Source organism: Semicossyphus pulcher, unplaced genomic scaffold (genome assembly GCF_022749685.1).
Source record: "Semicossyphus pulcher isolate SPU_LCO1_2020_fin unplaced genomic scaffold, fSemPul1.0.p SCAF_6, whole genome shotgun sequence".
In the NCBI taxonomy this organism is placed as follows: domain Eukaryota; kingdom Metazoa; phylum Chordata; class Actinopteri; order Labriformes; family Labridae; genus Semicossyphus; species Semicossyphus pulcher.
In genome coordinates, this window is record NW_027211737.1 from 24873391 (window position 1) to 24897438 (window position 24048).

At 43.3% G+C, this 24048-nt stretch overlaps 1 protein-coding gene across 1 annotated transcript in view; it reads left to right on the forward strand.

Moving 5' to 3' along the window:
- Positions 1-24048, forward strand: part of LOC138610152 (transmembrane protein 132C) — a 178482-nt gene that overhangs the window by 109230 nt on the left and 45204 nt on the right. The window contains exon 4 of the mRNA XM_069682860.1: positions 23183-23369. Within this exon, the coding sequence (XP_069538961.1) occupies positions 23183-23369 (187 nt within the window). The remainder of the gene's footprint in view (positions 1-23182; positions 23370-24048) is intronic.

The window sequence follows — 24048 nt, forward strand, 5'->3', positions numbered from 1 at the left end:
TGGTGATCAGTCCAGGGTGTACCCCGCCTCTCGTCCAACGACAGCTGGGTTATGCTCCACACCCCTGTGACCCTGAACAGGATAAGCCGTATAGATAATGAATGGATGGATCTTCATTATAATTTACACGTTCTTGTGAACCAAAACCAATTTGCTCTCTTTAAGCCCTGTTCACACAGGACTAGTATTACCTGGGGACCTCACGTGATTTAGAAATGACCCCCTCACGTTTGTTTCGTGCGGCGCATTCGCACGGGCTGAACAAAGTCTGTATTTTACTACATTTCACAGACATTATTAACCTAGATGTGATTGAAAATGTCAAGGCTGTTGCGTGCCAAATGGACGCTGGACAGTTTGTGTTAATATCTGTGGTCATGACTGTCGGTGGCTCAGGTAGTTATGTTTAAGGATTATAATAGTTAGTGCTTGTGTCAGCAATTATCACAAATTACTACAGGTAATACTAGTCCTGTGCGATTAGGGCTTCCTGCAGTTAGTGCTGCTTCTTTTCCCGTGATGTCCAGACTGACAGTTTTGGCCTCTTTGGGGTAAACGTGGTTTAACCCTCCTGTCGTGTTTGTGTCTTCCCTGTTACTTTGATGTTACTTTGATGCTCTTACATTAACACAAAAACCACTAATCATCACCAAATTTTATTTAATATCTTTTGAAGCTGTAAACAATGTCTCAGACTTGTGGTTAACAGGAATGATTGCAGTGAATATACAAAGAACAGAAATTGAAAATGTATTCCAAAATCCATCCATGTTACCTTTCATCCTCCTCTATCTCTGGTTCAACTTCAATCTTCACCTGGTTCAAAAACTGTTCAGTCTGAAATGTGTTGGCCTCATGGGGGAATGTGTGGATGTGTGGGTGTGAATGGGGAACATAACCGAGTGTTACCCATTCATTTCCTTTGGCGGTCATCTTTGACCGGGAACGCCACAGGTGTTACAAAGTTGACTCAAATATCACCGAAAGTGGTGACCAGCAATTTTATATCTTCAAATGCCTGGTGTGGAGGATATCATGAGGCCTTGAGGCAGTCAAATGTAAAACACAATATTTATGATTGATGAAAGTTGTTAATCGATCAGATCTGACCCGAACACGACAGGAGGGTTAAATGGAACCATAAAGGTATTTACCGTGCATATGACTAACATATTAATGATGGTAGTATAAACACCTTTATCCTAAGAGCCAAAAAAGTATGATTGTTGTTAGATCTAACATTGATTATTGGTGTTACGTGTCAAAGGGTATGAACAGTCAGATTGACCTCTGTGGCCATTCTAGTGTTCACATGTGAAGGTAAAGTGCGACCATAACTTTGCCTAAGACTTCAAAAGACTCTGATGTTTGTCACAGCTGATGTTTGTGTCAGACCACAGAAGCCCCTCAGTGTTGCTGCGCGAGCGGCTGCTGCAGTGAGACGTCTGAGACGCTTGTCGCTACTCTATCACTGTGCGAAGCTAACTCCACTCTGCACAGCCTCCGGATCAGCCCACCATCTCTCACAGGCAGTAAGTCAGCGCGCAGCATTGAATCACTCTGATGAATATGTAAATGGCTGCCATTAAAGCTCTCTTTCTTTAATTAGTCTTTAGATTTCATGACTGAGTGCTTCCAATTATGGATCAATGTCTCATTTCTGCACACGGACCTCTGGGTATGTGGAGGCTTCTTTTTTTTTCTCCCGTTACAAAATGCTTTATAATTTCTCCTCTGCCAAGACAGCCGCTCACATCACACTCTATAACTGCTGATCAATGAGAAATTCTGCTGCTGTAAGCCTACTGGTACGTGGATTATGTGCACTGGCTCCGTTTCTTCTACGGAAACGTGATCAGATTTCCACAAATATGCAGCGTGATTTATGGAGAGGCCTGCGTGGATTTGTTGTGTTGACGTGTGTGGAGTGGGTGCGGTTTGTCGGGGTATAGAGGGCTGATGTGTGTGTAATTGCTCTGGTAGTAATTTAGCGCTGAGCTCATTAAGTGGTGCAGAAGAGGTGGCTAAATTCTGCTTAATACCTAATGCACTCCTGACTGGGAGTTGGGTGTGTACTGGGAGGAGCTGCTGATATCAGCGCTTTGAGACTCTAAACTGCTGCTGGTGTGTTTTAAAAATGGCCATTAGGGTCCACAGGTGCAGCTCTCAGAGCCCGTGATAGCTGCTCAGGGGTTTAATGCATCCAAAATGTTAACTAATCTTACTTTTAATGGGCTTTTGACTGTCAATGTGTCCACATGCAGTGCTAATGCCTGTGTGCACGGGGATTTCAAGCATTTAAAACCTTCTTAATGTCTGTTTTTGACTTGATTTCTGATGTGAGTCGGGGGTTAAAACATCTTTATTCCAATACAAACTGTTATCCATCCTCTACATTGATGTATATGCTGATTAATGTACAGTATGATAATTAATTGAAGCTAATCCAATAAGTTATCAAACAATCTGTGATGTAATTACAGAGTTTTGTGAGTAAATGAGCAGTCAAATCTTCGTCACATCGTTCAACGTGTATGCAAATCATGCATTTGTGCTAACTGGGCAGCCTTCTCCGCTAATGCACTCCACTAGCTGCAACGTAGAAACACTCATTTACATAATTAGTGATAATTGTGCAGCCAAACATTTCACTTCTTGTGTGAAACCTCCTGCACATTTGCACACGAGTCTAAACACAGGTGAGCATGCAAAGTAATGCAGGAAGTAACGCTGTTGTGTGGAAGTTTAATGTGAGTGTCTAAATGAAAAGGACTGGTGGGTAAGTAGGAGTTGTGTAGGAGCAGACTGTCACCCCCCTGTCATCCATTGGACGCTGCATTAAGACTGAGGTACACGGCAATCATGCCCACACTGTAATTATCACAAACAAAGCAGTTCTGTTTACGCGCGTGTTCATGCGCACCAGCAGGAGAGAGACGTGTTTATTTAAGTGTGTGCATGTGAACAAGAGTCGTGTGTATGTTTTGTGCACATTCATTAGTTTTATAAAATGTGAAAGCAATACAAGTGTAAACATGGAGGACGAGAAGCTCAGTTACAAAATAATCGGATATTCAATCCATCCATCCTTTATCTATACCTCTCGTCCTGTTCAGGGTCATGGGGGGGTCACATTTTAGTCACTTTATAATATCCGTCTAGTTTAAGTTGACGAAAACTCAAAATATTTTACTCCAGTTTTGGTAAAAAACAGTCACGTTGTAGTCACTACTTTTAGTCAAAACGAAAATATAACCCTCCCTCTAGTTTTCTTCTCATTTTTTCCTATTTGCTTCAAGGCAAGGCGAGTTTATTTATAGAGCACCATTCATACAAAAAAGCAATTCAAAGTGCTTTACGCAGTTCAAAACAGAGCATTAAGAACATTAAGAGAAATGTGACCCAAAGCAAAAAACACACACACAAAACAAAACATATTAAAATATAAGTTCAGGTCCGGTCAGAACACTTCAGGTCAAACTAATCATCCAAACAGTAAAAGGGTGCAGCATCTAAAGATTACATTTAAACAGTCTGACTGAAGCACACAGCCGGTGATCGCTCATTTTTGTGCAGAAGAAATGTCAAATGATGCGCAAAACACCACTTCTTCTGTGAGAGGCTCAAAGCCTGAAGCAGAAAGCCTGAGCTAACAGAGATAGTTCAGAACCACCTTCGTGATACCTGTTATCTACAACCGGGTTACCCAGTTACAGGAATGAATCGCTTATATTTTGACAGACTAGATGCACAGTGGGGAAAAATACGCCTTTCAAATGTCCGACAGCACACGTGTTGTCAGAGGCTTTATTATCAACAATCATGTTCATCATGGAAAAAAGGTCGTTGCTGAATATTTTTCGTCATTGTTTTCGTTAACTAAATTAACACTGGAGCACACCCTTGACTGATCATGAGGTCAATCACAGGGCTGACACATGACGTGTCCTGCTCGGAGGGTAGTACTTTCCAAAGGTTCAGGAACTTTCAGGGCGGGGCATGCAGTGCTGATTGTTTATGATTGGTCGAGTACTCGCAGCGTTTTATTTCACCCGCCATTTTTAAAAGCCTGCAGCTGCACGCTCACTGTTATCATCGTCATCAATCAGCTGTTATCAATGCAATAAAGAATAAAGCACGATCAAAAAAAGGCACAAGTTGAATCTCCTCCATGCTAACAGGCTAACTGTAGTGTCGCACAAATGATGAAAGCGGCCCGTTCGTCGTGTTTTATGGTGTCATCTTTGTTGTATGGCCTTCATCTTCTTCTTACCGCCACCTACTGGACTGGCGGTGTAAGCAGTCACTTTTATTGCTTCTCCATACGTCCTTGGCCTGATTTGCATAATCTTACCAGGACTTCAGGCCACTGTGGAAACACAGACATCACTAGGCCAAAGGAACCATTTAGTTCCTTGAAGAGAAGTTCCTGGTACTTTTGGTTGAAAAGCACCCATAATAGAGACAGACAAACTTTCACGCTCACACCTACGGGCAATTTTAGAGTCATCCATGAACCTAACGAGCATGTCTTTGGACTGTGGGAGGAAGCCGGAGTACCCTGAGGGAACCCGGGATTTGAACCTGGCACCTCCTAATTAAACAACAACACATAAACAAAACAAACAGAGAAGGTAAAAAGTGAAACAAGAGGGATAAATGTGTGTAAATATCTCTGAATGTGTTGTGTTGTGGGGTGGAGGGTGATTGGGGAAGCAGTTCAGGTGAGGGTGTGTGTTGTATGTTTTACCTGCTGGAAACACTTCTTAAAGACATTTTTAAAGCTCTCTGTTGTGGTTACGCGAGGTTAAATACCCTTCACTCAGATCATACGACATCTGCCACTGCTGACCTGTTTGCAAACACACGCTGTCACACTGCGCTGATCCTCTCCCTGATTCCTTCACCCTGTTTTGTCTCTCACATGAGAAGCGGCTTAACCTTGCGCATCATACAAGTCGAGGTTGCAGAAGAGCACCATTGATCTCATATCTGGGCCCCTTTTGGTCAATGACTCTTGTGTGCTCTCCAGGTTCTGTTTCCATGCCAACAGTGCTGAAAGGACCCAGGTTTTGCGGGTCTTCAAGGACCTTTTTCCTCAGAGGACAGGCGCGGGTAGTGTCACAGCACCCGCAGGTGCAAGGGCAGGCCCAGACGGTCACATGATGTCACCCGCAGGAGCCTGTAGACGAGGAGGGCGGAGGGTGGGGGGGGGTCAGTAAAAAACAAACTGCACAAGCACTCTCATCAGCACCCCAGGGCTCAATCTCTGCTGCCCCCTAGTGTGCGTGTGTGGATGAGCTTTCAGTGATCGCTCCCTGTGGTTGCTGCCTGTTATCCTGCCCTGAGATGAGAGCTCTGATGTGGGGAAAATTGAGTGTAACTGCCGGGACAAGTAGCAATTTATTATATTGCAATTTGCTTAGAAAGCTTCAGCAGCGAATGAGACAGATACGGAGTGCAGCTGACTGGGAAGTGATGTCTGATGCTCGGAGGTCTGAGGTCACCGGTGATGATAGCCGCCATCATTAGGGATCCATTACAGTGCGGAGCCGGCTCCGGCTGATGGACTCTGCAGAACAAAAGCATTTAGTTTTGATTAGACGATTGTTGGCGTGGGGCATTTCATTAACTCCAAGATGAGATTTTGTTGTGTGGGGATTGAATATGGCACCGTGTGAGCGCGGGCTAACAGACTGCGCTGCCGTTTCCCCTCAAGACAACGCGGAACAAGTTGAGAAACAAATGTAATAACAGAAGATCCCCCTCCTGACGCTCCTCTGCCGCTCCCTCTTACTCTACCTCTGCCCCGCCAACTCAACATTTACATTAAAGTGGCAGTTAAATGGTTTCAATGGTTTAAAGTACAGCGATGAAAAGCACTTTTCTTTGTCCTTTTCAACACAACATAAAGCAGTTAGAAAGACTGATTTCTGCCTTTTTCCGCATACATTGTATCTAATTTGTGACATTTTGTAAGACTCAGAGAGGGAGCGGGACCCGTTGGGGAGAAAAAGGAGCAGTGAGTGTGTGGGAGTTGAATATTTTAGCTGATGAATGCTGCAGAACACTGTTAAGCTAATCGGAAATGTGATCCCCTTATTGGGTTTGATGCACACCAGCCAGAAGCCCTCAGTTTCCCCCCCATGCTTCATTAGAATCGTATAATTAATAGCACTCAGCCCTTTTTCTCTGTGTGCGCGATAGAAAGGGGTAAAGAATAAATGATTAAATTAAAAGGAATCTGATGCTTATTAAAAGTGGGTTTTAATTCAGCCCGTGTAGATTGTTTGAAATGTAACAGTCTGATCTTTTTCAGGGACTCCTGAGAGTAAGATAAATGGAAATTCAATTTCCACAAAGTGTTTCCTGCCTATCGGGAAGAACAAAGCAGCAGCGGAGCAGAACACCTTTTTAAAAGTGAAGGTGTCTGAGTGTTTTACAGAATGAGTTTTATTCTTTCTTATTAACTTTATGCTGTAATTCGATAGCTGACTGTGGAGAGATGACAGGAACTGAGGGGAGAGAGAAAGGGGAACAAATTGCAACAAGGGTCTCAGACTAAGAACATATGGGGTTGTTGTCAGCTCCCTAATCCATAATCCATTATGGTGACACTTTATTTTACAAGTATTTGTGTCCTATTTGATCGATTCATGAAAATAATACACAATAAACATCTCCAAAACCTCATGAGGAATAATAAGGCATTGGATTTATTAAATCCATGCGGTTTCTACAGTTTTGGCAAACTCACGGCCCTGCATTCAAACTGAAGTTAAAGTGATAATCTCCAAGATTTTCATGTAAATAAATGTCTGTTAAGTCACTATCTATGATGAGGTAACACAATGGTGTTTAAGCCTATGGCCAACTGATGAAAGCCTTTGCATTTAAAGTATATAGTATTATTACAGACTGGTTGTCTGTGGCGACTTTCACAGAAAAAATCAGAAGCAGTGCCCAGTTAGTGACGCGTTTTCCATCAGCCAGCAGTGGTTGGTCTGCCAGAGAGGGTAGGCGGAGCTAAGCGGCTGCTTTTCCGCTCTCTGCAAGTGTTGTGAGTAAACAGTAATCTACTTTGGCTGAACAAACAAAGAAAAGATCGATGACTACAGATACAACTTCAAAAATAAGTGAAAATCCAAAGAAAAAGAAACAAATTTGACGCTCACATGAAGGCAGACAGTCTGAAAAGGAAAGCGACCGTCAGCGAGGAAAATCAAGAGTTACAACCGGAGCCAACCGTGGACGTCTGGTTATCTGGGAAGTGTCCACCTGTAATTATCATTTATCGCCAGTGGGTGCCTCCAAAGAGAACGAAACTCTTCAAGATTAGACCTTTAAAGTGCAGAAGTATTATTAAAATATTCCCATGTGAGTGTATTACACTGTTGGATTATCATTAGATTAGATTCAGCTTTATCGTCACAAGTACCAGGTAGGGAGTGGAGAAAAATGGGCAGTTTTCACCACCCTCTACAAAGCTTTCCGGTCCGAGACAGAACAGTTGTCATACCAAAGTGAGATGCGGTTGGTAAGAATGCTCTCGATGGTGCAGCGGTAGAAGTTAACTCGCATCTCAGGAGACAGATGAACCTTCTTAAGTCTCCTCAAGAAGAAGAGCTTTCTTGACCAGGATTGACGTGTGAAAGGTCCAACATAGATCCTCATGATGAGATGTGGACAGCCAGAAGCATGACGCAGGAGATCATACTGATTAATTTGCATGAATGGTTAAAGTGTAGAAGAGTAGGATTTTACTGCTGCAGGAGGTCAGGGATGTAATCTGATGTAATGTAATCTTAATCTCCAAAATTGTTTGAAACTAGAATGTAGTTTAGTAGCGGTATACAGAGACTGAAATAGAAACTGCTCCATTTTTCCTTAAATAAATTTGAGTGGTTGTAAAATTTCAGAAATTTGGGTCGCGATTTGTCATTAAGGAGGTGGTGGTGGGGCTGAGGCGAGACAAAAATACAAATATAGCGGAAGAAGAAGAGGAAACACATCTGATTTTACACATCAAAGTCTCTGTCAAGCTCATAACTGCATATGTGAAAATAGCTGTGTAATACCTAAAACATTAGTGTTGTTTGGCTCCAGACAGAGGTGTGAGAAATCTGGTAAATTGCCTCAAGTGATGTCACTTGAGGAGAGTAATCTTAGTGTGGAGTTCAAAGCTACATTAGCTGCTAGGAGAACACAAAGCTTAGGCTGCAGTCAGAAAGACTTCGTCACACAGGAAGGTTCGTATATGTGAAATAATGTGGCCGTGAGAGCTGAAATTGTCTAAATGCTTAAATGCTTTTCCTTCTTATAACTGGACCTTCTTTTACAAAAGGAAATGAGATAATAAAGTCCCATAATTCCTTGCAGCAGCAGCATTTAAAGCGACACACCATTCAGCCGTTCTCTAAAACAAATGATCAGCAAGAGAGTAGATAGATTCGTTGGCCTATCCTGGACTAATTAAACAGCTATATTCATGCTAGCATACTAGTTGGGATTCATGTGGATTAATATGAGTGTAGAGTAGGGTGATTGTCAACACTTCAGCTGCTCTCAGACCCTCAGTCAGTCGCTCCAGTTGCTCGGAGAAGATAAGTTACAGGCGGCCTCACCCAAGGTTTCAGTCTAGTGGTACTTTAGAACTACTTGTACCAGAGGAGCTGTGGAGCTGTTTCTGACCATGTAAGCAGCGACACTTCTGTAAAAGCTGCGTGAAATAACATTATTACAACACTTAATATCTACCTAATATCTAGATATAGGATGTGCATTTGTTTGCCCTTCTTTCAGACATTGTAGTTCTAGGTCACTAACATTCACCTTGTGTTCGTGTGGTCCGATTCTCTAAGACTCTCTAAGTGCTTATTCATTCTCCTTCACATGTCTTTGACCTCTTGATGTTTTTCATCACAGTAAAGAAAAAAAATCTATAGGAGGTGGTATTTTTGCACAATTTGTTCACAGCCCTGGAGACAGAACTGTTGAGTTGCATTCTGGGTAGTGTAGGCACCAAGATGAAAGAACGACAAAGAGGATATCTCTGTTTATTTGCCGCACTTATAGGATAGGAGGATAATTATCATTAGCTGGATGTAACAGCTTATTCACTGCATAGATTGAATGTCAAAGTACTTAAAGGAGCCAGTTCATTGATTTTCAACCTCAGTCCTATCATGCTATTATGGGGAGCTAATGCCATTATGGTAGGAAGAAATGCAATTTGTCTCTGTGCCTTTGGAGGATTCTATCCGCTTCTCCAGTGGGCCCTGGAAAACCTCCGCTAGACTACGTAAAATGCGTCATCTGGCGGAGGCCAGGGAGCTCGCTAAACTACACTTCCTCAATCTAGGACGCCCGCCTCCGATGTCATGTCTCGTTTAAAATCGTCAGGTTTGAAATGTAGACTGCAGACCTGAAGATTTTTTAGACGATCCACCGGTATATTCTCAGCGTATTTGGGATACTGTAGCGCTCTGAGCCATCGCCTGCAGTAAAAACAGTAGTATTTCACTCCAGCGTCTCTCGCTCGGCTGTTCCTTTCAGAGGGAGGGGCGCAATGCACGCTGGGTGTTGTAGGAATGTAGAATGGGCGAAACCACGAGCTGTTTGTACAACTTTCTCACAGCTATGGCGCCAATTTCAAATATTATTGCTTCTATCGATTACAGAGAACAGCAGCTTTGGCAGACAGTGGCTTTTTCCAGGGGCGAACTGCTCCTTTAAAGTCGACCACTTCACCTTACAACAACTCAAAAATGTCTCACAGTTGTATTTTCATGTTTAACACCAGTCACTTCTTTGCAAAGACGACTGGACACGCTAAGTCGATTATTTTATAGCATGACCGACAGAACATGGAATTTCCTCAAGAAGAATTTGTTTCCCAAGACATCGATGTGTTAAAGGATTTATGCTTCCTCTGGTACTTTTTAAAAGACTGTGATGTTTTTCATCACTTTCCCACATCTCCAGCACCACCTCTAAAACACAGAGCTTCTTCTAACAGCCCACTTTAGGATTGCCTCGATTTCTGCCCCCCTCGGTTTGGAGGTGTGTTTTGAATGTCAGTCGACGCACCATAAATCAAAGGTATTGGTTTAGGATCTTGGAGGAAATGATTTCAACATGAGGGATGCTCTGGCTCGCCTGATTGTATCAGCAGACTTTCACTGCAGCCTTCATGAAGGAAATACTTGGACATGTTTGAAATATAGGGATGCTGCACGCTCGCACACACACACACAGCAGCATGCATTGACATCTTCGTGCACAAAGGTGTACATTCAGAGGAAGCTTGGTATTAAAGTTTAATCAAATGTAAAATTGGTGTCATTTTGAATGTCATATAGACAGGTTAATGCTGGGCACAGGCGTCTGTGGGCTCCCGTCTGCAGGCACTTTGTACAGAGGCATCTTTATAGCATCTATCCTGCAGAGGAAGGAGAGAGCGCTCGCAGGCTGCAGAAACATATTGTTGCTGTCAGGGAGAAGGAAAAAAAAGGTGCTTTGAATTTTGTGTTTTTCTTCTCTTACTCTGCGTCTAACCCAGAGTTTAAATTTGACATATGGAAAAAAGGTTGAATTTTGAATAATAACAGACGTACTGTTTGTCACCTCTCTGTCTCTGTCTCTCCCTCTTTCTCGACCCGGTCGAGGCAGATGACCGTCCACCGATGAGTCTGGTTCTGCTCGAGGTTTCTGCCTGTTAAAAGGGAGGTTCTCGTTGACACAGTTGCTTAATGCTTGCTTATAGTGGATTCATGTTGGGTCCCTCTAAATCAGCCATTTCAACGTGTAAGAAAATCTAAAATATTCTGGGGCCCATCCAAACCTCTTCATCAAACCGGACCTAAAGGAAGTATTCAAACAATCTTTTTATTGGGTAATATGCAAAAATATACTCGGGCCTATGGAAGAGTAGAGAAAATAAATTATTCAACATACAAATTACAATTTTGCAAGCAACAAAAAAGTGCATACAGGGGCGCTGGTTAGTTGGTAGAGCAGGCGCCCCATGTGTAGAGGCTACAGTCCTCGATGCAGAGGCCACAAGCCACTGCATGTCATCCCCCACTCACTTTTTGTCAATCTTCAGCTTTCCTATCAATCAAAAATTGCCCAAAAAACCCATAAAAAATAATCATAGGCAAAAAAAAAATCTCATACATTTTTTAGAATTATTCTAAATAACCTCCTGCAGCCCTCCTGCAGTACCTTCCAGGCCCACACTCTGGGAATCACTGCTCTAAATAAGAGTCGGTCTGGACCTGCTTGTTTCTCAAAGTGTCCAAATTTCACCCTCATCTGCCGCAATTTCAAAGTCATTTATATTTTAGGCTTTAAATGAAAAGGCTGAACATATTTCTATTCATCATCATATCAATCCAGAGACCGTCTATAAGCTTTGTGAATTGTCGTAAACCTGCATTCTTGCTCATGGCCAGCAGGGGGCGACGCCACTGGTTACAAAAACAAGTCAGCTTGTATGAAACCAGACGGGGAAATGATCCTACTTCTTAATTGAGTTAATAACTCGGTAAACATTTTCCTGTATTAAGTTTATGGTCTCACTAGTCAAGTCTTCCTCTCTTCAACATGATATCCATCCATCCATCCATTATCTATACCGGTCACAGGGGGGGCTAAAGCCAATCCCAGCTGTCATTGAGCGAGAGGCGGGGTACACCCTGGACTGATCGACAGTCAGTCAGGGCTGACACTTAAGCTCCTCATACACTGCCAGTTTAAGGCAGGATTATTATGCCTCAGTTATGTCACGTCTTCTGTGTAAAACGCACGGAGGTGGAATAGTGGGGCGAAGTCATTCTGCCTCTGAGCCGGCATCGAGGTAGTAACAGAGGCGGAATGGCGTCTGTGTAAACAGCGGAGCCGGCAGAGCGGAACTATGTGCGTGTATTTGAAGCACGTTTTTGCTTCCGCGACGCCAGGAGGCTTCGTAAAAACACACACGCTTACGCCGGCGTTGCTTGGTCCAATGTAAAATGGCAAAGGCTGCATGATGGTGGAGCTTCGTTATGGCGCTGAGGTGGAACCGCAGTGTAAAAGGGCGATAGAGACAGGCAGCCTTTCACACTCACACATATGGGCAATACCAATAATGAGCATGTATTTGGACTGTGGGAGGAAGCCGGAGTATGGATACAGCAGTGGCAGTGCGCACAACTCCAAAAATAAGTTACAAATTATCGTTCGGGTGCACGAAAAAAAATGAAATCCAGAAAAAACAGAAAGCTCCAGCACTCACAGGATCAAGTAGAACTGACTTTAATGTGGGTCACAGATGAACGCGTTTCGGCTCTTATGCCGTCTTCAGCTCGTCATGCTGAAGACGGAGTACCCCGAGCCGGAGTACCCACGCATGCACGCGGACAACATGCAAACTCACAAAAAGGCCCCCATTTCCAAACCGTGACTCGGACCAGGAACCTCCTAGCTGTGAGGCAAGGCTGCTAACCACTGCACCACCGTGCCTCCCTGCAGCATGATGTTTTAATTGTAAATGATTTTTCTATATAAAAATCATCGCTTAAGGAGGGTGTGTTTTAACGCGGGGCTCCTAGTGACTGACATGTTGCTACCTGCCCCACCTGTCAAACAGGAATGAGACATTACAATGTGTACGTCGCCCAAATATGCTCGTTTCTGTCAAGATGGCGACGCAAAACTCGAGGCTTCACAAGGGGAATTCACAGAACCAATATAAATTATATAGTCTATACATCAATCCTTTGTCTTCCCCTGTTGGTTTATCTTAAATTGTCTCTATCCCCATATGATATCTCTCCCTTCTATCAGGCTCTAACTCTCCTGTGGCCTCCACATACAATCTATCTCTGCATAAGCATGAACCTCCTGCGCCACAGAGGCAGCTCCACCTCGCTGACATTTATCACTATTATTCTCATCCCTGTCCTCCCTTTATCTCACAGTGTTTCAGGAGGAGTTTACACCTTTTTTTTCTCCCCCTGTCACTATCTTGCTTTCTATTCTGGACGAGGCTGAATTGAAAAGGTCCGCTGGGTACGGGTGTCTGAGGGGGCCTCTCCTCCTACGCTCCCCCACCTCCCACCCTTTGACTTTTCTCCCCCTCGTTCCGCCGTCTCCTGTCGTGTGCTCTCACTGTGGAAATTTTTCTTTGGTATATAAAAGACAGGAGTGGACTTAACTTACCTTTTCTACTCAAGTTTCATATGTCTAATTTGCAGATGCCTTTCTGCCTCCACACAACCTACACCTAACAATACATACTGTCATAAGAATCCATGGAAACTGGTCTTTATGCAGCGTTTCGACTGCACAGTAGTTTATTCAAGCTCTGAGTGATTTGCTTTGATTGCGGAGCAGCTAATCAGAAAGCCATAAAGGACAAAGGGTCTTTGGTCTGGCTTCATGCTGTGATCATCGGGGTCTTTTCTCAGAAATCAGGCCCGGAAGAAGTCCCCGACCTCTGAGGTCCAAGCTGCTTACAAGTGGCCAGGGATCATTCACTTCCTGCAGGCAGAGAGCGAAGATTCACCCACAGCTCAGACACGCTTTAGACAGAGTTAGAAGCTTCTCGACTGTAAACTGTTTACATTAACTCTTCATATACATGTATTATCATTGTTTGAATAACATATCTATCCAGCTCTTTATGTCCCTGTTCACAGAGGTGTAGAGTACTGAAATATTCTACTCAAGTAGGAGTACTGTTACTTGACTGAAATTGTACTTGTGTAAAATGTGTAAAAAATGGCTCAAGTAGTAAAAAAGTTGCTTTCTTAAAAAGTACCAAAGTAAAAGTTACGTACTTACTTTCCCGCCCTGCTGATTTTTCTAATACATTAGTGTATCCATGGTTACCTCACACATGCATCCTATGCAGATTAAATAAAATGAAACTTTGTTATCTTCAAACCTTGCTCTATGTTTTTGTCAAAGAGTAAGAACCTTTGTTAAACCAGAAACAGCAGCTCTCTTCAAAGCCACCAGACTCCATTGACAAAAACAGTCATTTTACCTCGCAGAACACGGGAGCTGCTGATGGTCTACTGCTGCCTCGATCGGTTAGTTTGTTTGTGTTGTTGTGTTGTGTTTTAAAGGGTTCGTTTAGTTCTGAGATGTACAAATGTAGTGAATTACTTCACTTCATTTAAAATACGTCAGTAAAATTACTTAAAAGGAAAATTCCAGTTTTTTTGTATTTCATTTGCATTTCTGGGGGATCTAAATAACTACTAGGTACAAAGAGGTCTAGAGTTACTGTGCATTATTTCAGCTGGCAGGTGTGAAGTGTAATGGCTGCAACATAATCCTGTGTCTGACTTTTGAGAGATTGCTCAGATCCAACACAGCACAGTAACACAAACTTGCTAACCGGTTGAGGCACCTGTAGAGCAGAAACTCCTGTGTGAGCTTAAATGAGTGTTTTTGTCAAAGGAGTCTGGTGGTCTTGTGGTCTATATAAAATGATGCACTATAAGGGCTGTTTCTGTATAATCTTTAATGTTGGCAACAGTCTTAATAACAATCTGAGCCCATTAGTGCAAACAAGAACTTTTAGTGGACTTCCTACGCTGGCTGAAGTAATCTACTGGAGCCATTCCAAAAGTTTTGCATGTATAAATCATTTAAACCCCAAAATATATAAGGTCCAGGTTTAAAAATACAGGAATACCTGTGCAATGTGAACAATTCAGTGGAGAGAGACAACACACGTTTGGGTCAGTAGTAGTCAGGACAAGTTTGACACGTTGAGGCCTAAAACATGACTAAAAAAGAAGCGTTACGTTCCTTGTATTTGAGGAAGTCTTGGAAACAGAAGAATAAAGATTACATTTGCAGAACAGTGACATTAATATACTTTTCTCTCATTTCTAATTTCCTCTTCTAATTTCCCGGCTAAGGCTCTGATAATATTAGTTTGCTGGTTCAGGCAGCATTTGTTGTAAAACTTAAAGCAACAGAAGCCGAATTGAATGTTTCCAAAATACATGCGGAAGCAGCGGCACACTCTGGAAGAAAGGGTTATTAATCAGAGCCATAATCCACCCATTAATAACAGCGCTGCATGAGAGAACTAAACTCAGAGTGGGTTTACACTGAGGATTTCTTCAACACAACACAGATCGAGCTGAAACAATGAGTCAATTAATGGGATGACAGAAGTATTTGGAAAATCAATCATTCGAGTCATTTGTAAGCAAAGAAATCCAAACATTTTGAAGTTCCAGCTTCTCATATGTGATATATTACTATATTTCTACTGTGATGGACAGTTCTGTCACATGTACTGTAAGAAATAACCGTCAGATTTACTGATAATATGTCACGTTTCAGTTTTAATAGAAAGGGAGAGGACCCAAAAGCAGACTCTGAAAATAGAAAAAGGCTTATTGTTTGGAGAGTCCACGGAGAATGGCTAGAAATAAACTTACAAGGTCCGGAAAACACGGCAAAGAACTAGCACAGCCACAGAAAACAACCACACAGGGAGCACGGGTGGACACTGACAGAAAAAGGAGCTGGTACAGAAACTATGAAGACACAGATCTAATACTCTGGGAAGGTGATGCTAACGAGGCACAGGTGAGGCTAACGAGGCACAGGTGAGAACAAAAAGGGTGTGGCACATAATCACAAAGGAGGGAACAGACACAAAGGCAAGTGGGAAGGCTGAGTGGAAAAATAAAAATAAAACAGGTAAAAACTTAACATTAAAAAAATACATGACAAAACAATGATAATACATGACAAAATCAATGTTAGTTCTAACCTTTAATTCAATAAAAAAATGTTATGAATATTTGTTTACAGTTTCTTAAAGAGGGGGTGTTATGCTGTTTCACATTTTAACACATATAATGTTACAATGTTGGATGTATAGACTAAACGTGGGTGAAGTTTCAAATCTGTAGGTAAAAGTATGTTGGAGTAATGCCCTGCTAAAAAAAGTCTTCTGTGAAGGCTCGGTCTTCACTTTGTGACGTCACACAGGGGAGGAACTCTTTATTTGGGCATCTGCCCGAGACACAGCAGAACTTCCTGCCCCTGGCACAGTTCAAGGGCACGCTCTCCCAGCAGCTCTTACTCTGCTAAATGGCTCTGCTCATCACGTTGGTTAAGAATGTGTAAGTGTTTCTGTGGCTGTGAAGTAAAGACATCAGTGTTTACTTTTCCAGACGTTCATCTCAAATCAAGTTTACTCTTTGCCGACTGCACCCGGCCACAGGGTAGGAGGTGTGCGTCAAACACTGAGGGGCGGGGTTTCTTAAAGAGACAGAGCTGACTGAGTCGTTCCAGGCAGCGGCTGTATGAGGGCCTGCACAGAGCACCAACATGAGAAAAAAAGAGTTCTTTAACTATAAATTATGCTAAACTACTCCACAGGTATCACAGAGTGAAATATGAAGCTTGATATTGACATAATACCCCCCCCCCCCCTTTAAAGAGAGGGGCTTACTCATCATTGCACCACCACTCTTTGCAGCAGGTTGTGGTGTTTTTGTGATGTATCATAGCTTTTAAACAAATTTGATGTGCTACTTTGTGCTTCTGACAAAATGTTGCTTTTTCATGTAGTAGAAGGTTAGCTGGACATGCAGACACACGTAACACATGTCATATTTCATATTCAGCACACTTTGCTGCATAGTGATGTCTGTATTAAATGAGAAAACTTCATCTTGCAGGAGTTCTTGGGTCCACAGTGTCTGACAGCGGGGACATGCAGGCACAGATTCATGCATGGATGCTTCAGTGTCTATACTGTGTATGCTCATACATGTATGCATAGCCGTGTGTGCGTGTGTGTGTAGGTGTGTGTGTGTGTGTGTGTGTGTGTCATGGCTTCATTGTGCTGACTGGTTTATTGCTGTTCCAGGTGACGGAGCATGAGAACAGCAGAGTTTCAGGGTGCTGTTTTCAAGCACCACTGAAGCCACAAATTTGATTATTTTCTTCATCTACAAGTAGTTTAGAGTTTGCATGAGACCCCCCCTCGTGCCCACCCCTACACACACACACACACACACACACACACACACCCTGCCTGCATTATGCATCTTCATCTACCATTCTGTTTCCGTTCAGCGTCTCTTGTTACAGTGAATCAGCAGCATTACACGCTGTTCTGCTGAGGTTTGTTATGGTCCTTTGTGGTATGTTCCCTACATCCTTCTCTATGTATCTGATACATAAAACATTATCAGAAACAAAGAAAAAGTTTGGCCTGAGCTTCAAATGTTTCTCCAGACATTGCCTTTTGTCATTCTGTTGTTCTAATGCTGAAATAACAGCAAAGGATGTCGAGGAAAACTTGATTTACAAGCTGAAAAATGGAGGAATTGGACCTGAAAATCACTTCATTTAGCCCCTCTCTCTCTCTGTCTGTCTCTCTCACTCTCTCTCTTGTCCCCCGTGGGCGAGGCAGTGGACACACGGATCCTATCACATCAGGGGCAGATTAAACAAGGAGTGTCACAGTGACGCAGCGAGGCTGATAATGGGACAAAAGAAGCTCTTTCTCCAGAGAAATCTGCTAAAAAGGAAATTCCTCCAATCACTCTGTCGCCCTGCGTCTGTTTATTCATTTTGACGTTTAAATCCATCTTCCTTTAACTGTCCTGCAGCCTGAATACAATAACCCTCTACAATGCTGCATCCAGATAAGACAGAGCTCAATCACCTCTGCAGAAAGCTTGTGAGGATGTTTGATTAGTCGCGACAGAAGATGAACAAAAGACGTTTGGATTTGTTGATAACAGATAATTTTACTGGATTTGGGGATTATTAATTATTGATAATTAAAGCTGCAAAGCTAACACTTTCTAACAACTGGCCAAAGTAACACTTCCACTTCCATCCATACATCCTCCATTCCAGCTTCTTATTTGTAATTTGTGTCATTTTAATAACAGAGTAGTTAAGATGTTGGGCTGTTTGCCAGAAAACAACAGTCAGCGCAGGCTTTAGGAGTTCAGCAGATTTAGCAAATTGGCTGATTAATCGATGCTGAAAATAATTAGTTGCAAAGTGCAGCCTGCAGACTAAATTGACTAATTTCAAAGCTGAAATTTTGTCTCTAATAATCATTTTGAGCTCAACTGCTAACGAACAAAGAGAGTCATCAGAGAGGAGGCTGACAGCCTGTAGCTTGCTGGTAAATCTGGCCAAGGATGCAACATCCTGTTTCCTTTTTCTTTGAAGATTTTTCTGGACTTTGGGGCGCTGGTTTAGCTCAGTTGGCAGAGCAGGAGCCCCATGCACAGAGGCTACGGTCCTCGACGCACTGATGGACTCCTGGTCTGTGACCATGATGTGCATGTCATCCCCCACTCTCTACTCCCAACATTTCCTGTCTCGCTTTTACACCACATGTCACATTCACCCATTCACACACTGATGGCAAAAGCCTAAGTGCCAATCTCCGATCAGTATCTATACACATTCATACCTGATGGCTGTGCCTTCGGGAGCAATCTGGGTTGTCTCTTGACAGGAAGTAATGTCGTAATCTTTAGGACATTTTTATAAACTCAACAATACCAGTGGTGTGAGAGGCTACTGTCAGTTTGATGCCTCTGTTATATATGTTAAAGGGTGGCCAGGTTATATATTATGCTAATTTCAAGCTTCATATTTCACTCTGTGATACCTGTGGAGTAGCTTAGCATTATTTACAGTTAAAAAAACTCTTGCATACAGCCTCTGTCTGAAACGACTCAGTCAGCTCTGTCCCTTTAAGAATCCCCCGTCCCTACAAGCCCACTTTCTTCTGATTGGCGAGCTCTTTGAAGCCTGCTGAGGCTGCACTTTGTGACGTCACAAAGTGCAGCATGTAGAAAAAAACTGTGTGACACCTGGCGTTCACAGCAGCCTGCAGACTGAGCTGAGAAGCCTGGGGATTACTCCAACACACTTTTACCTACAGATTTGAAACTTCACCCACGTTTAGTATGGACATCCAACATTGTAACATTATATATATGTCTTAAAATGTGAAACAGCATAATACCTCCTCTTTAACTACTGGCTTTATAATGTCCTGATGTATAGAAATACTACATAGAGCATCCAAACCACATATTTGTTAGTGTTTAGATGTCTCATTGTGTGCCCTATAACTCTGCTGGTGTGCTTGTGATTAATGGGCGTCCTGCATGTGTCCCACAGCCTCCCCTCAGCCTCTCCCTGCTATTCTCAGTGAGTCCGTCGTCAGCCGTCTCAGCGGCATCCTGTCAGCTCTGATTTCCTCTCAAGTCGGGTCCCTGAAGCCACAGGGCCAGCTGCTCCTGACTTTAGGGCCTGTTATCTCCTGAGCCCCTCTCTGTCGCCTCTGGCTGCCCTCAGGCCGTCCGCCTGGCCTCAGATTCAGTCGAACCTCGGCTAGTTTACAGATAATTATCGGGCCGAGGCCAGCTGTGTGGCACACATCCACGGGCCCCTTTTGTTGCTAATTGAATTAGACCGCGTGCTGGAAGTGACAGAGAAATGAACAGTTTCCCCCAGCGAGCCATGTGATTAGCACACTTGGAGAGACGAGGTCGGCTCAGGATGCAGCGCTGGTGTGTGTTGCGGATGTGTGTGACTCAGCGTCTGAGTCGCAGTCACCCTGATGCCGTCGTTTCTGTCAGGTTTCATTTTGTGACGGGTGTCAATGGGGGTCAAGTACAGCGGACAATCATAAACAGACGGCTGCCGGGCTTTGTATGCGAGGTGAAGAGCCCAAACTGTCTGTTAATTGTTCCTGATTTCTGCCACCTGTGCTACAAATTACGGGCTGGCTTGATATACAACCAGCAGCAGCTTCTGTTTTAAGAGTCATTGTAAAAAGTGCTGTAAATAAACTGCGTTCACCATAAACTTTTATATATTTTATTCAGTCACAGCTTTGTGGATGAAGCACTTTCATAATATTTTAGCTTACAAACACACCTGCTCATTCCCCAGACACCATTATTTCCTCGCAATAATTGAACTCAAAGAGCAGCCTAATTGAAATGATAGGTCACATTTATTTATACGTCTCCACTATTATCCTTCATCTCAACAGTAGCACTTCTCCAGCATCCTGTTTAGCTCTGCTCGTCCTGCTTTTTTTTGTATTAGTGTTTTACAGATCTTCCTCTGAAGTCACAAAAATGCAGAATTATCAGCACGTGAAAGTGAGGCACGAGGACTGTTCTTTCCTTGTACAATCTTATAACCTCAATATTTTGAGTGCATTTTTTTATTGCAGGAAGAAATATAAAAATCTCATAACATTCACGGCATTGGCAGCTGCAGTGAAACTCTACCAACTGGATCCTGCAAAGAGGGGAACAACTGACATCTATAAAGGAAGAAAAACTTAATCAGGCAACTTTTTTGTCTTTTCCTGAGGCCCTTAAACTTAGTGAAGGTGTAAGTCACAGCAATATTTTATCTTGTTTATATTTAACCTTGTATTTAAATGACGTTTTTTATTGCTTTTATTCACTTTGTTCTTTACTGATGGAATATTTTGACGTCCTCACACTGACTGTGTGCGTTAAAGGAGGCTGACTCACTCACTGTAAACCAAATCTACCTCCTCAAATACATATATTTAACCAGGAGAAGCCTCACTGAGATTAAAGACACACAACAAAACAACAGTTACAAAAATAAGTCTACTAATCTGGGTCACATAGCGAATTCATCATTAACCTGATGCATCTTCCTCCAGCGCCTTCAATCTACTTTTAAAAAGATTTAAAGACATCAGCTCCTTCAGACCTCCTGCAGCAGATTCCAAGCAGCAGGAGCAGCGTACCTGAAACGCCTTTTCCCCATTTCAAGACGCACCTTGGGGACAGATAGCGAAACTAAGTCTTGCGAGTGGGTCACAGAGGAAAGACTGTAGCTTCCAGCATTTTTCAGATTAATAAAATTACATAACTAAAAGGGAAGCGAGTCAAGAATTGGCTTATAAATAAGGACATGCCAGTGATTTAGTCTACGGTCGGACAATGAAGGCCAGCCAACTGGAGCATACAGGGAGCGATGATGAATGAGGGCCTTAAGATTTGTAATAAACCTCAATGCTCCGTGGTATACAGCGTCCAGAGAGTGAAGGCATTGAGAAGGTGCATGCATATATAAAACATCACTGCAGTTAATCAGTGGCATAAAAGTTACAGCAACAAGTCCTCTAGGCTGGCTCCAGCTGTAACTCTTGATTTTCCTCGCCGACGGTCGCTTTCCTTTTCAGACTGTTTGCTTCATCTGAGCGTCGAGTTTGTTTCTTTTTCTTTGGATTTTCACTTCTTGTTGAAGTTGTATCTGTAGTCATCGATCTTTTCTTTGTTTGTTCAGCCATAGTAGGTTACTGTTTACTCGCAACACTTGCAGAGACCGGAAAGGCAGCCGCTTAGCTCCGCCTACCCTCTCTGACAGACCAACCACTGCTGGCTGATGGAAAACGCGTCACTAACTGGGCGCCGCTTGTGATTTTTTACGTGAAAGTCGCCACAGACACCCAGTCCGTAATGATATTATATATTGCAAATGCAAAGGCTTTCATCACTGGGCCATCGGCTCAATCACCATTGTGTTCTCTCATTCTGCGATAGATAGTGACCTAACAGACATTTATTTAGATTAAAAACGGGGGGAGAGAGAGTGGGCATGGCACGCAGCAAAGGGCTCGAGGGTGGGAGTTGAACCCCGGGCCACCGCACTGACTGTAGCCTCTGCACGTGGGACCCGGTGCAGGTGTAAGTGTTGTTCTTGGTTGTATAAGTTCAGTGTAAAAATGTTGCCTGTCTGTCTGGTTGCTGATACCTGGAGTGTGTGATGTTCTTGCAGCAGAAGTCTTCCTGTGCTGCAGAAAGTAGGTTATTCAGGCTGCTGTCTGACACAGGTCCTGTGTGACGTTCACTGACTGTGGGGCGCTCGAAGGTTTATTTCTGGACATTTAGAGCATCATCTGCTCGCTTCGTTTTCCTGACAAACCTTTGTTTTTTCACCTGTCTGCTAGCAGAGGTTAGCATCTGTCACTTTGCACAGCGTTGTGGGACGGTTATGTAAGTCAGCGTTGTCGTACTACACCTTCAATGGCTGCGCACTCTGATTAGTACGCTCTGTTATGAAATGTGACACAAGTTATTTAGTTGTCAGCTAAATTATTTATACGTACCTCTGTTGGATGTGAAAATGGGGTTGTTGTGCTCGACTGCGAGACAAATCTTTCATTCTCTCAGAATAAAACTGAATATTACGAGAATGACGGGGAAACGGTGTCAGACGTATGTGGATGTGACAGCAGCGAATAACACATTTTCTATTATTTATCTCCTCGCTGTTTTTAGTCCCACATTCATAATTTAGCATGTAATACATTTGCTGTGTTGTCTTTCCAAGATGTACCACATTAGGTATAACCTCTAATTTGTTTGCATGATATTGGCTTTAAATGTGCGATTTCTCTGCTTCCTTATTCACAGTATTTTCCACATGTTACACACACACGCAGCCTCCCTTGCAAACAAACCACCGTGTGGATTTATCCTCCCCTCCTCCTCCTTCTTTCTGTCCCTCCCCGCCTCACAACCCTCAAATTACAAGATGCCTGTTTTGTGCCGCCGTGCCACAGAGAGCGTGCATGAAATTTATCGGCCCCGAGTCCCGCCATTTGACACGCGAGACGCGGCTAACAGATCTCGTGCCATTTCCCATCTCCTCCAGCTCCCATGTAAAGCTGACCTTTCCCGCCTCCAGGCTATATTTAAACTGTGAGCACCAGAGACTTATGGTGCCACGGGAAATTTTATTATCAACGCTCCCCGTTTGTCTGACTTTATTCAGGCCTGCCGTGGATCGTGCCAGAGCATGCCGTGTATTTACACTCTGCTACTGCAAACAAGGGCAGGGGTGATAAACCTGAGCATCGGTGCTGCTTTGAGGTGCAGCCCAAACTTTAGAGGGTTATTTAGAGGGCACATCAGCTGTCTTAGAGGAGGGAGACGTTTTTTAAGGTATCTCTGTAGGTAAAATGTTATAGATGTCCGCCACAGACACAGTCATCTCTCTCTACCGTGTGTCGTCATCAGAGGACACAGACACATCTGCTCTCCCTCTTATTCTTTTTTAAACCAGACATCTGCTTAACCATTCACTGACTCTCCTTTCTTCCTCTGCACTCTGGCAGGTCTGACATGGGAGTTCAGAGAGTGCTCCAGGTGGACCTGAAAATGGAGAGCTTCCCCGAGCCGCTGGGCAGCCGCTGGATGGCCTGGCAGGTGGAGTACCCGGCCAGTCGTGCCACCACACAAGAGGTTGAGACGGAGATCCGGCTGGCGCAGGAGGAGCTGGCGGGCATCGTGCCCCTGGCCATGGTGGGTGATGCCACTTCCAGCTCAGTGCCTCATTGAGACAGACGGCTGCACACTCTTCGCTCTGAATGTGAAATGCTGTGGGACACAATATTACTTAAATTCTTCACTCTGAATCTTTGAATCAACATTTACATAAATGTTCTTTCAGCACATAAATGAATACTTTTCCTGCTCTTTAATCACGGCTGGTGGCAGCCTGAAGGACAAACATGAATGTATTCAGGTTTAAACAAAGCGTGTGGAGACAGAAGGATTTTTCTTTTAATAAATAGCACGCTCAAATGTTGAGGGCCTCCACATTAAAACACTACTGATAACATTCAAATAGTTACTGACAGGGCCACAAACAATTGCACATTGTGGATAGTAACCAAGAACATTTCCTCAAGTATTGTAACAAGTTTCATGTTTTCTGCTACTTACCTTAATACGATGGCTACAGTAACTAGTGACAGCTCTAATGGATTTAGATTGTACACACAAGACATGATAAGCTTGTAAAATACAAACAATCGATAGACCCAAGTGCATGCAGGTCCTACATCTGCCTGTTTATAAGCCATTTACATCCATTCATTATCTATACCACTTATCCTGTTCAGGGTCGCGGGGGGGCTGGAGCCTATCCCAGCTGTCATTGGGCGAGAGGCGGGGTACACCCTGCACTGATCGCCAGTCA